The 13,882-nt window shown below is 33.7% G+C and overlaps 1 protein-coding gene across 1 annotated transcript in view; it reads left to right on the top strand.

Moving 5' to 3' along the window:
• The window catches only part of Bche (butyrylcholinesterase), a 64,810-nt gene extending 52,557 nt beyond the window's left edge, over nt 1-12,253 (top strand). The window contains exons 3-4 of the mRNA XM_051157302.1: nt 4,497-4,663; nt 11,774-12,253. Of these exons, the coding sequence (XP_051013259.1) occupies nt 4,497-4,663; nt 11,774-11,898 (292 nt within the window). The 3' untranslated portion in view covers nt 11,899-12,253. The remainder of the gene's footprint in view (nt 1-4,496; nt 4,664-11,773) is intronic.
• Nucleotides 12,254-13,882: the final 1,629 nt, after the last annotated feature.

Genomic DNA, 13,882 nt, shown 5'->3' with positions numbered 1-13,882 from the left:
TATAAAAAGAGAAGATATAGTGATTCCACATCTAACAGTCATAGGTTAATTTTAGTTACTTTGACAAAATATTCTGACAAAAAGCAACTCATAGAATAAAAGCTTTATTTTAGCTTCCAAATCAAGGTGGAGTTACCTTGGTGGAAGTTTGACACAGCTGATACCATCATGCACAAGGTCAAAATTAGCAAGAAATAAACTCCTGCATGCTTAGTCTTCAATGTAATAGTAACTTTTATTTGTCTGTTGTAATTAGTCATTTTGGAGGCTTCCTGCTGAATATGCTCACCCTTTCTGGTTCTTTCTGAACACTTGCTGGCTTGTTCAGCTCAGTTATTCTGTTTCAAATCTCATCAGACTGTCTTCTTTTAGCTTCTGAATTGCTCTGCTTCTGAACAGCATAAACTGAGATGCACCAAACATCCTATATTCTTCTGAACTCAACTCTGCTGTACTGCCTTTTCCACTGAACCTTTTACTGTACTCAACTCTGCTCCTTCATCTACTGTACTGTCTTCTCTACTGAATTCTCTACTGTACTCTAGTCTACTTTATTGTCTTCCTTTCTCTCTCTCTACCATACTTCCTTTCTCTCTACTCTCTCTACTCTACTGTCCTGGTCTTAAATAGCTTTTCTTTTCTGTCTGTTCTTCTGAGAGTTGGGTATATCCTATATCTGGCTAATTCTGTCAGATCTTTTCTGATTTGTCACTTTGAATGACCCTCTATTTAGCATCACTTTCAAAGATGAGTAATTCCTTCGACAAATAAACTTTACCTTCATTGTTTGGGATTAAAGTTGTATATTAAGCATTCCAAGTATTAAATGTTCCATCCAGAGTGATTAAACGTGTGTCATTCCAGCTGGATCACACAGATCTAGACAGTCTTTAGATGGGATTCCCCTGACAGAGCAGCCATGTTGCTTAATTAAAATTTCTTGACACCCCCAACTAATTATTTTTCTTACTATAATGTCCAGGGCACAACAAGGTAATAGTACTGTTCACTTTCTGGCTGGATCCTCTCATATCTAGGCAATCAACCTGAGGTAATCTTCCTCAATTATTTCAGGTTGTACTTAAATTTATAACTAATGAACATGATTCATTTTTCTAGATCATAAAGCACATTTTCTTTTTGAAATAATCTACCTAATGTAATTGTATATATGCTATCAATTAGTTCTCTGAATTCCTTGTGTGTGGTGTGTGTGTGTGTGTGTGTGTGTGTGTGTGTGTGTGTGTGTGTGTGTGTGTTAAGTATGTGTATGTGCACATGTGCGAACGTGCATTGGGTGTCTTTAGCAGTCACTTTCCACGTTGTTTTGAGACCTGCTTTCTTCTTGAACCTGAAGTTTATTAATTCAGCTAGACTCTGGACAGCAAGCACCAGGAATCTGTCCTTTGCCTCTGTAGGGGAAGTTACAGAAGAGCTGCCACAGCTGGTTTTTTTCATGGAGAATAAGGATCCAAATGCAGCTTGTCCTTTTTGTGTATCTGATATTTCACTGACAGAGACATTTTTCTTCCCCATAATTTATGTATCTTAATTCTTCTGTTAACATAAGCAAGATTACGGTTGTGTTATGCATAAAAACTGACAGATGAAACTAAATGTTTACTATTTCTAACCAAGATACCCAACAACAGCACTTATAATTTTTTAACCTATTCCATGAAATAAATTCTGAACTGCCTGTCCAGGTATTTATAATAGGCAGGGAATGATTTTGAACTATAGGTATAAAAATAATCTCTTCAAATGGTTAAATGAGCTATGCCTCATAACTTTTGACACCTACATAAGAGAGAAATTAGAATAGATGAGCATTTTCTATGTCTCAGAGTGAAAAAGACCTGGTAATAAGAATAAAGGATAGTCTACTGCTTCTTGAAATATTTTGTTATGATCATTTTCAAGTCTTTATTTTGTGACAAAAGTAGAAAATGTTTTATAGAAATAGCAAACTCAAGATGTTCAAATGTATCTTATAAGTGAGTTCTGAATTACATCCTGTTTTAGAATCACGTTTCTGGGAAATACACTGCATTTCACAAGTTTTTAATTGGTATGGGCAGGAAGACAATTGTATCTCTTTTCAAGTTTCAATTCTTGGGAGATTTGTTCAAATTACAGAGTAAAATGTTCTGTCACTTGAATAGCTGCTTCAGTCATGTTTTTGAAAACCATATCTGCATCCATGAGCAGAGAAAATTTATTACCCCCAAGTTCTAATGTGGGGCATCATAAGTCATTTTAAAGGGCATAGTTTGCTAAATGCACACTGATGCTGCTATTAGTGCTCTGCCTTTGAACTCAAGAAAATGTCGGCTCTGTTATAGCCACCTTGCAGGAGCCCAGAATGAGTGTGCTGTTAAAACACTGTCATAAGTTAATTAGAGGGGAATTAGAAGAAGAGTGGGTAGTTTAGCAACTTCAAAACTGCTGTTCTGTATCACATCAATGGTTCCCTTCATTTACTACCCAGCCTCCAGCAGCTGGACCTGTTAGTGTGGACAGCTTTTAAAGAAAGGTAAAGGACTCCATGATTCTCCCAGGCAGTGTGCCATCTGTGATCAGGCCACATTTTCCTCTTGACCTCCTTCAAAAAATACCCTAAAGCTGGAAGTTTCAATTCTAGGATGGTAATGGTTTAACTTAAATAGCTCTGGTTATTAATAATCCTTACTAAATCATCCAATGCCTTCATAAAATCAACTAGTCCATCAGGAAGCTATTTATTGCTAAAGCACCTAAATTCATGCTTGAGTATGCCTGGGCCTTTGATGAAATGTGAATTTATGGTGCTTGTTCAACACAAGCGCTTGGCAAAATCTGCCTCTAGATAGCTGTTTTGGATGAACACCAGCTTTTTCTTCCAAACTTTCTTCATTTTAGAGTTCCCTCTCAACCTCAAAATTTTGTATCTAACACTTCTAGCAAATGTCTATCTAATAATTCTACAAATCCCACATGAGTAATGAAGTTTTTCATACTAAGTATGTAGAAAGTTCAACTAGTGTTTTTCTTCTTTTATTTTGGATAAGAAAAAAACCTAAGAGAATAGAATGGATTTCTTATTTCCATCACTTCAAACCTCTCTTCATTATAGAAATATCAATATTTACCTTCTAGGCCTACATAGTTTTCTAAGTACCACATTATAAAAGAGACTTCAACTCCCTTGGAGAACAGTAAATTCCTACAAGTAAAATCCCACTGTTCTTCTGTTGTCAGATATAAATGTGACAACACTAATATGCTAACTCTAAACTAGCTTCTTGGCTCTTAGTTTTGAAGACACTTTATCATTATTTGGACTAAGTAGCAGATTCGTTGCTCACATTTTTACTAACTCTGTTTCCTCTCTTGCTTTTTCAAATGTCTTTTGTGTTCAGTTCCTTATTTTCCTTCCTTATTTTACCTAAAAATCCCATTCTTTGGATGCTCTCTTTTAAAATCTGACAATTCTTTTCTCCATTAGACCTAATAGTAGTGTAGGTTGCATAACTGGCTCATTATTTCTGTAGTTGTTCTTATTTGCTATTTTTTAAAGGAAACAAAGATGAATATTAATGAGAAGAGTTCTCATTCATATTAAATTGTTCAAATAATTGACAATATTAAAAATATTCTTATGTCATGTTCTTTAACTTTGGTCTAAACTCAATTAGGAATTATTGATATTTTGATTGCAAATTTATTTATTTATCTATTTATTTATCTAATGTGTTTGTATGCATGCAGGTGTGTATGTATATATGTATGTATTTTTGTAAGTATGTATGTATGTATATATGTATGTAGGTATGTATGTATATACCATACCTAATACATGTGTAAGTGAAAGAACAGCTTTCAGGAATAAGTTTTCTCCTTTAACCATGATGGTCTCTAGGATCAAACTAAAGTTATCTGACTTGGGATCACATGCCTTTCCCTGCAGAGACATTTTGCTGGCCTTATAGAGATTTTTTAAAGGAATAAAACAAAAGAGCAATAAGAGGATTTAAAAATGAGACATGTCACATTCCTAAAACAGTAAATTCATTGCATAATAAGGAAATGAATAGTGCCAAGTCCAGACCCTAGTGATAAAAATTAGCAGAATGTTGAAGAGGCAATAAACATTGAGTTTAAGTCTAAGGTAGGGAAAGATAATTGAATAAAAGTAATATTGCCTTTTTTGAGTGTGTTAAAGTGTGAATCAAGATATATATATATGTGTGTGTGTGTGTGTGTTAAAGTATTTTCCTATGTTACACAGAAATAATGCGTTGAATTTCAGATCCTACAGTTTTCTTTAACATAGAGGTCAGGATACTAAAGAGGAAGCTCATTCATGCTTTGCATTCTGAAGTCTAGTTTATTTATTCTTGCTGTGATCAAAATGCAGTGTTTTCTGACTGCTGGTATTTTATTAGCAGTTTCAGAGAACAATATTTTATCCAACAATGATTTCATATGAACTATGTCTCTATTTGATTATCTAGACATCCCAATGGGACCCAGAGCAACAGCACAGTATGGCCTGCCTTCACAAATGCTGAACAAAAATACCTCACCTTGAACACAGAAAAGCCAAGAGTAAACTCTAAATTTCGTGCTCCACAATGCCAATTCTGGAAAATATTTTTTCCAAAAGTCTTGGAAATGACAGGTATGTTCTTTTCTCCATTTGCTTATTTAGTAGATTGTGGGTTATACAAAATTATGGAAAAATAGACTACTCAAGCTTGAGACATTCTTCACTTGATCTTAACCCAAAATACTTTAAGTGATAATTTGAGAGAGAGATACAGGGAGGCCGGGAGAGAGAGAGAGAGAGAGAGAGAGAGAGAGAGAGAGAGAGAGAGAGAGAGAGAGAGAGAGTTTGGATGAGTAGAGAAATGGGAAGACAAAACTTTAATCATAACATACAGTCTGTAAACATACTTTCAAAATTAAAAGAAATATAATGGGCTTAGGAGGACAACTTAGCTCAAAAGTGCTTACTGTGTAAACATGAGACCTTGAGTTTTGTTGCCAACATCACTGAGACTGTAGTCAAAGCACATACCTGGAATCCAGTGCTGGGAGGCCAAGGCAGGAGGACACTATGAGGATGATGGCAGCTAATCTACTCAGTGAGCTCCAGGTTCAGTGAGAGAATCTATCTAAAAAAGTAGAGTGTGTGCTTATATAAACACTAGTACCCATCCACAAAGAAAATAATATGCACTTTCTCAAATGTGTTTGTCTTAATTTTATAAGTATAATTACTAATTTTAACCTTATAAAACTATTTAGCATTTATATCAGTAATAAGGTTTATCAACTAGGTATATTTCAGGCTACTTTAGTAATTATCTTCAGAAATTATTAACAGAGTGCTACTTTTGTTCTTCAGTGTCTACTAATGCTTTATGATTGGTAAATTTAATATTTTGTTGAATTTGTACCCATTTTATCAAGAATTTTTAAATTAATTTTAATGTAATGTTTTCATGGATATCTAAAGAACATTTATTAATGAATTACTAAAGGGAACAGTGTCAATTTTAGTTTTTAATTATTCAATTTATTTGGCCACTTTAATATATTTTCTTTAGTGAGAAGTAATTTATATTCATGATCAAACCTGAATACTTATGGAATAATGTTTTAATGTTACTTTGACAATCATATGGTGTTTGCTCATAATTTAAATGTATTTTCTTTATATTAAACTAGAGCATAATTTTAATTAAATAAAAAATAGTGACCGGTTTCAACTAGCCATCACATGGCTGGCTGCTTCTTTAATTGTCATTTAGTCATCAAACATTAATGTACATTGTTGGTTTCTTTTTCAGAGAACTTGCATTAGCTTTAGAAAAAAGCTAAGCTTATCAGAGATGTGTTAGGTTGTTTAATATGCCCTTTGATTATTGGACATTGATCACCAAACTTCTAATTGTGTACTCTCATCTGTTTGAAAGAGGTTAATAATATATCTGTGCTCTGAGATGACTAAGTGTTCTGTGACATAATACATATCCAGAGATGGGTCTCTGTGTCCTTTGGCAGAGCAACAGTGCTGTCCTTGTGTCCTCCGGCTGTGAGTAACAATGAGGTAACTCAATCTGCCAAGAAACCAAAACAGATACCATTGAACATACCACAAACGAAATAGTCTAACCTCTACATGAAATCTGCTTAAGTGAGAGGGTTGGTTTCTACTTTGAAGAAAAATTAAGGAGGGAGTGAGAAGATGAATTGAAATGATATGTTTATTAGAAGGCAGCAGAGCTATTGTTCAAGTACAAGGATTCTATGATGATTTATTTATTGATGAGCCATGATTGCAATACTAGCGATTTTTAAAGTTGGATACAAAAATCTCTATGTGAAAAAAAATTTTCTGTCACAAAACTTCAGTTTGGGTCAGCTGCAGCTGCTTCTAAAAATGATGGACATCTTTATAACATAAGCAAAACTTTGTAAAATGCCCTAATTTGCTTTGGGATAAATTTAGTTCATCCTGAAATATAATCTTATATTTAGATATTAGATATGTAGTATAGTCTGAATATCACTCCCAGTGTCTTCAAATTAAATATATTTTAATGAGGCTGGGGAGATAAACCAGTGGATAATGTTTGCTGTGTAAGTATCGACCCTGACATTAGACTCTCAGCACTAACTTTTAAAAAGCACACACTCTCTCTCTCTCTCTCACCACATATTAAAGTTTAAGGCAAATGAATTAATGGTTTTTGGAACAACTTATTCACATAAAATTCTTACATTTAACCAAATTTGATGTTATATGCTCTGACTTTTTTTAACTAAGTAATTGTGGAAAGATTTTATCTGTAAAATATATATATTCAAGCCATACCCTGCACTGGTCAAGATTTAAAATTGTGAATGTTTTTATCATTAATGTTTCATATACTATATTGTAAGGCTCGAGCTAAGGTTTAATTTTTTTCCATGGGTAGCTCTACAAACAAAAGAAAGTTTCAAAGAATTACTGCTGATGGCCTATATTGAAATAAGAAAGCTTACTTCACTTCACATGGAAAAGCAATAAGCATCCTAAGCAACATGTCAGCCATCGTTTACCTTTGAACAATAAACATCCTCAATTTAAGAGATTCTTAAAACTCGTTTAAAACGTGGATTCCAGATCTTCACTTCTAGGCTATACTTCCGTCCATGCCTGGCCATTATTACATGTACCTGCAAGAAATAAAGTATACAGTGTGTGTTTCAAATATTTTCAGTAAGATTATTACAGCATATTACCTTATACTGATTTTTACAAAGAGACAGAAATTATCCATTCCTTGTCATCAGTGATAGCAATAATCTCCTTTAAAGATGAAATTTAATGAAAAATATAGCAGCTTCATATTATCTCATAAAGAAACACATTAGACAGAGTGACTTCTTAACCAACTAAATAACTGCTCAGAATGGTTCTTTGCCCAGTCTAGAGAAGAGCACATCTGAATTTCATTGTATTGGATCTGGAGAAAGATTCCATGTGATTATTTTATAAGTAGAACCTACTGCTGGTTGTTAATTTCTCTATAGGTATCATTGTGGTGATATTTCCTAACACTCTAGCAATCAATGAAACACAGACACCTGTTATATTTAAAAATACCATTAGTTAACCTGTGGCAGACAGATATTAATCCCCTAAACTACCTCCCATATGGTTGCAAGTATCCCATACCCTACCCAAATCCCATGCCGTTTGCTTCTAATAATTTCTATCAAGCTACCTCCCCTCCATAATCCCAAATACCTGCTGATTATCTTCATCTAGGTCGAATCCTCCATCCACGGCTTCCATGTGCTTCTTCCTCCACCTAATCCATGGTACCAGCCTTTCCTTCTTCCTACTCTTCCCCCTCTGGTCTCCTTAAATCTCTTCCAGTCACTCTCCCAAAAGCCCATGAATCTAAGCTACGCCTATCCCATTTCCCCTGCCCAGGTGTTTTGGCTTTTTAGTGGTCAAACAGGAACAAGGTTTTAGGCAAGGTTACAGACATTTTGGGGTACATGAGTCTGCTCATTTGTGCAGACCAGACCAACCACCAACAAGAGTCTGTTTTAAAGTGTTGACTAAGTAAAATGAGGGCTGGAGTTTTGATCCCCCAAACTTATGTAAACACGATTACAGTCTTGGAAATTGGAGATAGAAGAGTCCCAGAGCAATCAGGAAAGCAGCAGTGGCCGTATGAAAAACATCATATGCACATGTATGGAAATGAAAAAATACTGAATAGCTCAGACATTTTTTAACTTGGTCACTTTTAGACCATTTACTGATTGTTCCAATCAGTTAGCAAGACTAACAACTAAAAATGAAACCATGGAAAATGGATGTGGACAAAAAAAGCTATAATAGTTTCATTAGCAAAATATTATTAACAAAAATATGTATACAAAGCTAACTTTATGATTAAATCAAATTAACTATTTTATTTCCTGTTATAGTACATGGGGTCTTCACAATGTCCAACCACATTTTAATGTGACTCTCTCTTGCTTCTCATTCAACACCAAAATTATGACAGGAAAACTAATAAGTCTTCAATTTATTACATAAAGAATTATAATTTTCTGATATTGTCCTTAGCTTAGGTTAAACTTAGGAAAGTAAGGCAGTGATTGTAATTGGATCTTTTCAGAGAACATTTGTTCACTTCATGGAGTTGGTGATTTTAAATCAAGAGTAGCAAAAATCATTGTCTGTCAACTTGAGTTCTTCCTCTAATTTTATTTCCATCAGAAACGTAAGCCACCTCACCTGTTTTTCATGGTCTACTGTAGGCTGATTGTTTGTGTCCCGAACTAATGTATTGAAATTCTAACTCTGAGAGTGATAAGATAAGAGTGTGGGTCCTTTAAGGATGCTGAGATTGGGAGAGTGGAGCCTTCATCTATGTGATCAGTGAGTGTTCTTATTAAAAGTAAAATAAGATAAATTGAGACTAAGAATTTTAAAAATCTGAGCTACTTTCCAATTCCTAGATGTGTGTGGACAAAACAATGAGGTTGCCACTTAGGAGTCAGAATCAACGTTCTCATCAAGGTGCCCTGAGCCTTCATTTATATCCACAGAAATATGAGATGTAAATTTCAGTTGTATTTCATGTTCCCTAGCCCAATGGACCTAAAGCAAAGCCCTTTCCTCAGTCTTAACAAAAGAATTTAAGTTGTGCTCGACCTTTGCTCACTCTTTTTGTTTTTAAGATAACAAAGAGTAACCACTTTCATAGAAAAGAGAATATTTTATTTGCAGATGAGAGACAAATGGGAGAAGAGTCAAGGACAACAAAAAGTGAATGGAAAATTTTAATTTCTATATAACCAGCTTCCCACGACCATCCACGTTTCTTCTTCCTTTTCTTTCTGTGAAGTACGCAGTAAACAAACAAAAGTATTCATTTATGGTCTCCAATCTGTCCATAATCCACCAAATACATACAAATAATGCAAACAGTCCCTGCTTTATAGCTAGCAAAATAATTTGTGCCACTTGAAGTAACTTAAAAGTAGTTAAATCGCTCATAGAAAAATAAAAGGATAACATTTAAATGAAAAGGCTTTAGAGAGGGCCCAGCAGCTAAGAGTGTGTGCTGCTCCTGCAGCAGACCCTAAGAAGTTTCCATCACTCATCTTGGCCAGCTCACAGCTGCCTGTAACTCAAACTCTAGCAGATTGAATGCCTTCTTCTGTCCTCTACTTGCACTCCATTTATTTGCACAAACCCCCACAAAGATCCATACACAGTGCATATAATTTTCAAAAATTAAAAATAAAATATCTGTTTACTACTAGCAAATTAATAGGTCGTATATTAAGATGCATACATATTTTAGCTTATTCATATTTATGTATCTAAAGTCACATTATATTCATGTCAAATTAATAATCCTTAGAAATTCAGGTGGAAATTGCTAGATTATTTATAGAGAACATTTCTGTTTTTAGGAAATAGTCAGGCCAAAAGTATGACTTAAGTTGAATTCATTTATGAAAATTCTATTATAAATATTCATATTTTCTATGCATTTGGCACTTTAAAATTAGGCAATTATTGTCTAGAAAATAAAACTGCATTATTTGTTATTTTTCATATTGCATAGGAACAATGTTAACTTTGCTGAGTACAATTTTATTCCTACCTTTCTAATCATAGGTTCTTAATAAATTTTGAAAGCTTATTTCCTGTTTAGTATAAATATATTTGTATCTATTTGAAGATATTAATATCTTGTCAAACTGTATATTGCTATGAGTAATACTGGATTAACAATCTTTTTAGAATATTATTTAACATTCTTGCTAAAATTAACATAGACTGCTTTCTTTGGTGAGTGGCTGGGTGGCAAGTAGAAGGACATTAATATATGCATATAACAATTAACAAAAAAGAGGCCATGGATTTGAAAATGACAAGGTGGGATATTTGGTTGGTTTTGGAGGTAGGAAAGGTAAAGAGAAGATGTGATTATATTATAATTTTAAAAACTAAAAGAAGTACTGTTTCAAAATAAATTGGATTTTTAAAACAGTTAATAGAAAGTGTAAAAATACTTTTATTGAAAAAATAAAAAATCATGCCATCAATTATCCACAAAATATCAAAAGTTGGGGAGATGAAAATGATTTCTAAACAACAACATATGGTAGGTTCACTAGATACTAGGTTGTTATTCCAAGGTAGAATTCATTTAACAAATACTTGCATAATTTTGGTAGTATAACCAGATATTAGATAGAAATATGATAATCATTCTTCTCATTTTCTTCAGTTAATGTGATAACTGTTCACAGAATGTATGTTCTGTCCCAGAGCTCTAGGAAGGAACAGTGCTATCCTTGAAGCTCTGCATAAGAATGACGCCTGTTACCTGACAAAGAATTGGTAGAGGCATGGTCTAGGATCAGGGAAGGCTTTTAAGAGAAGACACCTGCACTGAATCTTAATAGGAAGGCATCCTGGAGAGGAAAGCCAGATAACCAGGGACCCAGGACAAAGTGTCCTGTGCACCAAGCTAAGGAATTTAAATTCTATCTTAAGCACAGCTGTTTAGTAATTTAAAGTGGAGGTCTGACAGGTCCCGGTTGTTGATTCCTGGGTGGATTAGCTTTCACTGCATGCAGGGTTCTCTTGCTTTGCATTATAGCCTCTCAACCCCAAACTCATTTCATTCCTCAGGCACTGCTGCTTTATGTTTGCCGCTTCCTATCCAGAACACGCTAGCTTTGATACTTTCTTTTTAAATGTTTTTCTTTAGTATGAAAGTATTTGATGCTAAATTTACGTCAACAGTGTAAGTAACTGAGCATTACATGAAAAGAACATGGAAAATCTGTATGGTATGATAATTGCAAAGCTCTCTTTATATTTTTGTAAATATTCACATATATAAGTACTTGGATTGAAGATAATACCCCAGTGTGTATTTTGTATTATGAAATTTTTGTAATACTATAAATAGTTAATTAATAGAAGTACAATCTGCATGTCTTCTTGGGAAATAATGTAAGAACAAATAATGTAAATTGACATAATCCAATTTATACTTTCACTTTATATATATTTTAGTCACATTGTTTAATATACTGCATAAAAATTTATTAAACGCTTTTCCAGTAGTAATAGAAGCTGATAATATAAAATGTAAAATAAAACCTTGGCGTCTATAATTAGAATTATGTTTCAGGTAATGTAAACAGGGATTAAACTTTAGATTAATGCAATGTATTCCATGTTTTACAGGAAATATTGATGAAACAGAACAAGAGTGGAAAGCAGGATTCCATCGCTGGAGCAATTACATGATGGACTGGAAAAATCAATTTAATGATTACACTAGCAAGAAAGAGAGTTGTATGGGTCTCTAATTAATAGATTTACCCTTTATAGAATGTTCATTTTCTTATAGGTGAAGGCAAAAATACTAGTAGCTCTGTCCTCATGTACCAAGAATGCTTTTAAACAGCAGAGACCGAAATGCCAGAGGAGAATATCGATTCCTTTCATTCTTCATTTAGTATATTACCTAAAGTTTCAGAATTGACTCACTAGAAGTTGTTCTTATTAATTTTCACAATGTAAACACTGAGAATTCATTATGTACTGCTTTGATCTTACTTTCCTAAATTACATTACAGCTTTTACCTAAAAGATACATCATCTGATTTTACCCAGTTCTGTATTTTCAAAACCACCTGTATGAAAGAATCTTTAAAAACTGAATTGGACTTTGAAACACTATGTTATAGTTTATATTAGTATTTTTTTATATGTTATCATAAGTCTGGTATAAATTTTAAATAGTAAACAAACAAAAATGGCTGCTCATATACATAGAGGCAAGAGTGAATATAAAAATAGCATCCGTAGAATCTAGAAAATGTTATAGTAAAGTAAAATATGGCTAACAACAAATACAAGGAACTTCAGGTACTTTTGAGAATCAAGCCAACTGGCTGTCCTGCATAAGGACCATGTTTCAGGCATCATTTCATGAGCATGACTTGTCATATGAAGCATGTTCCATGCAAAAATTCTACAGCTTAAAACAATCAAACAAAACAACAACAATCCACAAAAAAAAAAAAAGAAAGAAAGAAAAAAAAAAAAACCTCTACCACCATCACCAACAAAACCATGTGCACAGTAATGCTAGAACAGATAATCACTGCCTCCACAGTGTTGTGTAGGATGGACAGCAGTAATAAGTGTTTAAGAACACTCAGATTCACAGGTGAAACAAAAGTTTGATTGAAAGTACTCATGAATTAAGTGTCTGTGAATTTAAAATCCACATCACATCAGTCCTCTTTGGGGTTAATACATGAGGAACTATTGCTGTAGCACTGAACAACGCCATTTAACTGTCACTTAATTTCGGGGAGGTTTTTGGTTCATGTCTTAAAATCTGACAAATAAATATGCCTCAGGTTATAAAAGAATAAGTGTAATTAGTTAAGGCAGGTCAGAGCATTATTTTGATCAACTATAAACTGAAAGTGTTATTTTTAGTGGCTTAATGTTCAAATTTTGATTTACAAGAATTGTTGTAACAAATCTCATTCCTTTAAAAAGAAACCTTGTTATATTGACGTTTAATTTTCAAAAAATAGTTGCTGAATTTTACAATGACAATGAAGATAATTTAAAAGGTAATGTAATTAAATTCTTGTCCATCTGATAATTTATTGTATAATTATTAATATTATTTTAGCTGTCACACAATTAACCCAGTGCTTATTAAATAAGACAATCTGCACCTTACTGAAGAAAGACAACAAAATCAAGAGTTTGAGAAATTCCAAAGAATGGTTGTTTAAACTGTACCCAACAGCACATGTTCTCTTTGCAAACCTGTTTGGAAACGAGAGTGAAATAGTAAGGAGAAAGCAGCTTTGCCTAAATGTACTGAATGCAAAACGTTATTTACTATCTTTTCACACTGACAAAGAAAAACGAAGTTCACCACTAGATCAAAATATGCATATAAATGTGTATTAGATTTCTCGAATGGAACAGAACAGACAAAAATGAATACATATATTCAAGGGGAATTTATTTGAATGGCTTATGGGATTATAGTCTAGTAGTTTAACAATGAGTGCCTCACACTAGAAAGTTTTGAATATAGAAGTTGTTCAATACACAAGGCTGGATGTCTCAGCCATTGCAGTAACGTGCTGGATATCTGGAGAAATCCTAGAGACCATCGGCCTTGAGTCTACTTTGAAATCTCAAAGAAGTAAGTTCTTATATCAGTGCAGGGATGCCACAGCAAAAGGTTAGATGAACTTGCCAGCAAGAGTTAGAACAAGCAGGCCATGGTGTCACATACATTTAATCCCAGCACTA

The sequence above is a fragment of the Acomys russatus genome, chromosome 15 (genome assembly GCF_903995435.1).
Source record: "Acomys russatus chromosome 15, mAcoRus1.1, whole genome shotgun sequence".
Taxonomy (NCBI): domain Eukaryota; kingdom Metazoa; phylum Chordata; class Mammalia; order Rodentia; family Muridae; genus Acomys; species Acomys russatus.
The sequence above is the reverse complement of the archived record's forward strand: the minus strand, read 5'-3'. Positions and strand labels throughout refer to the sequence as shown.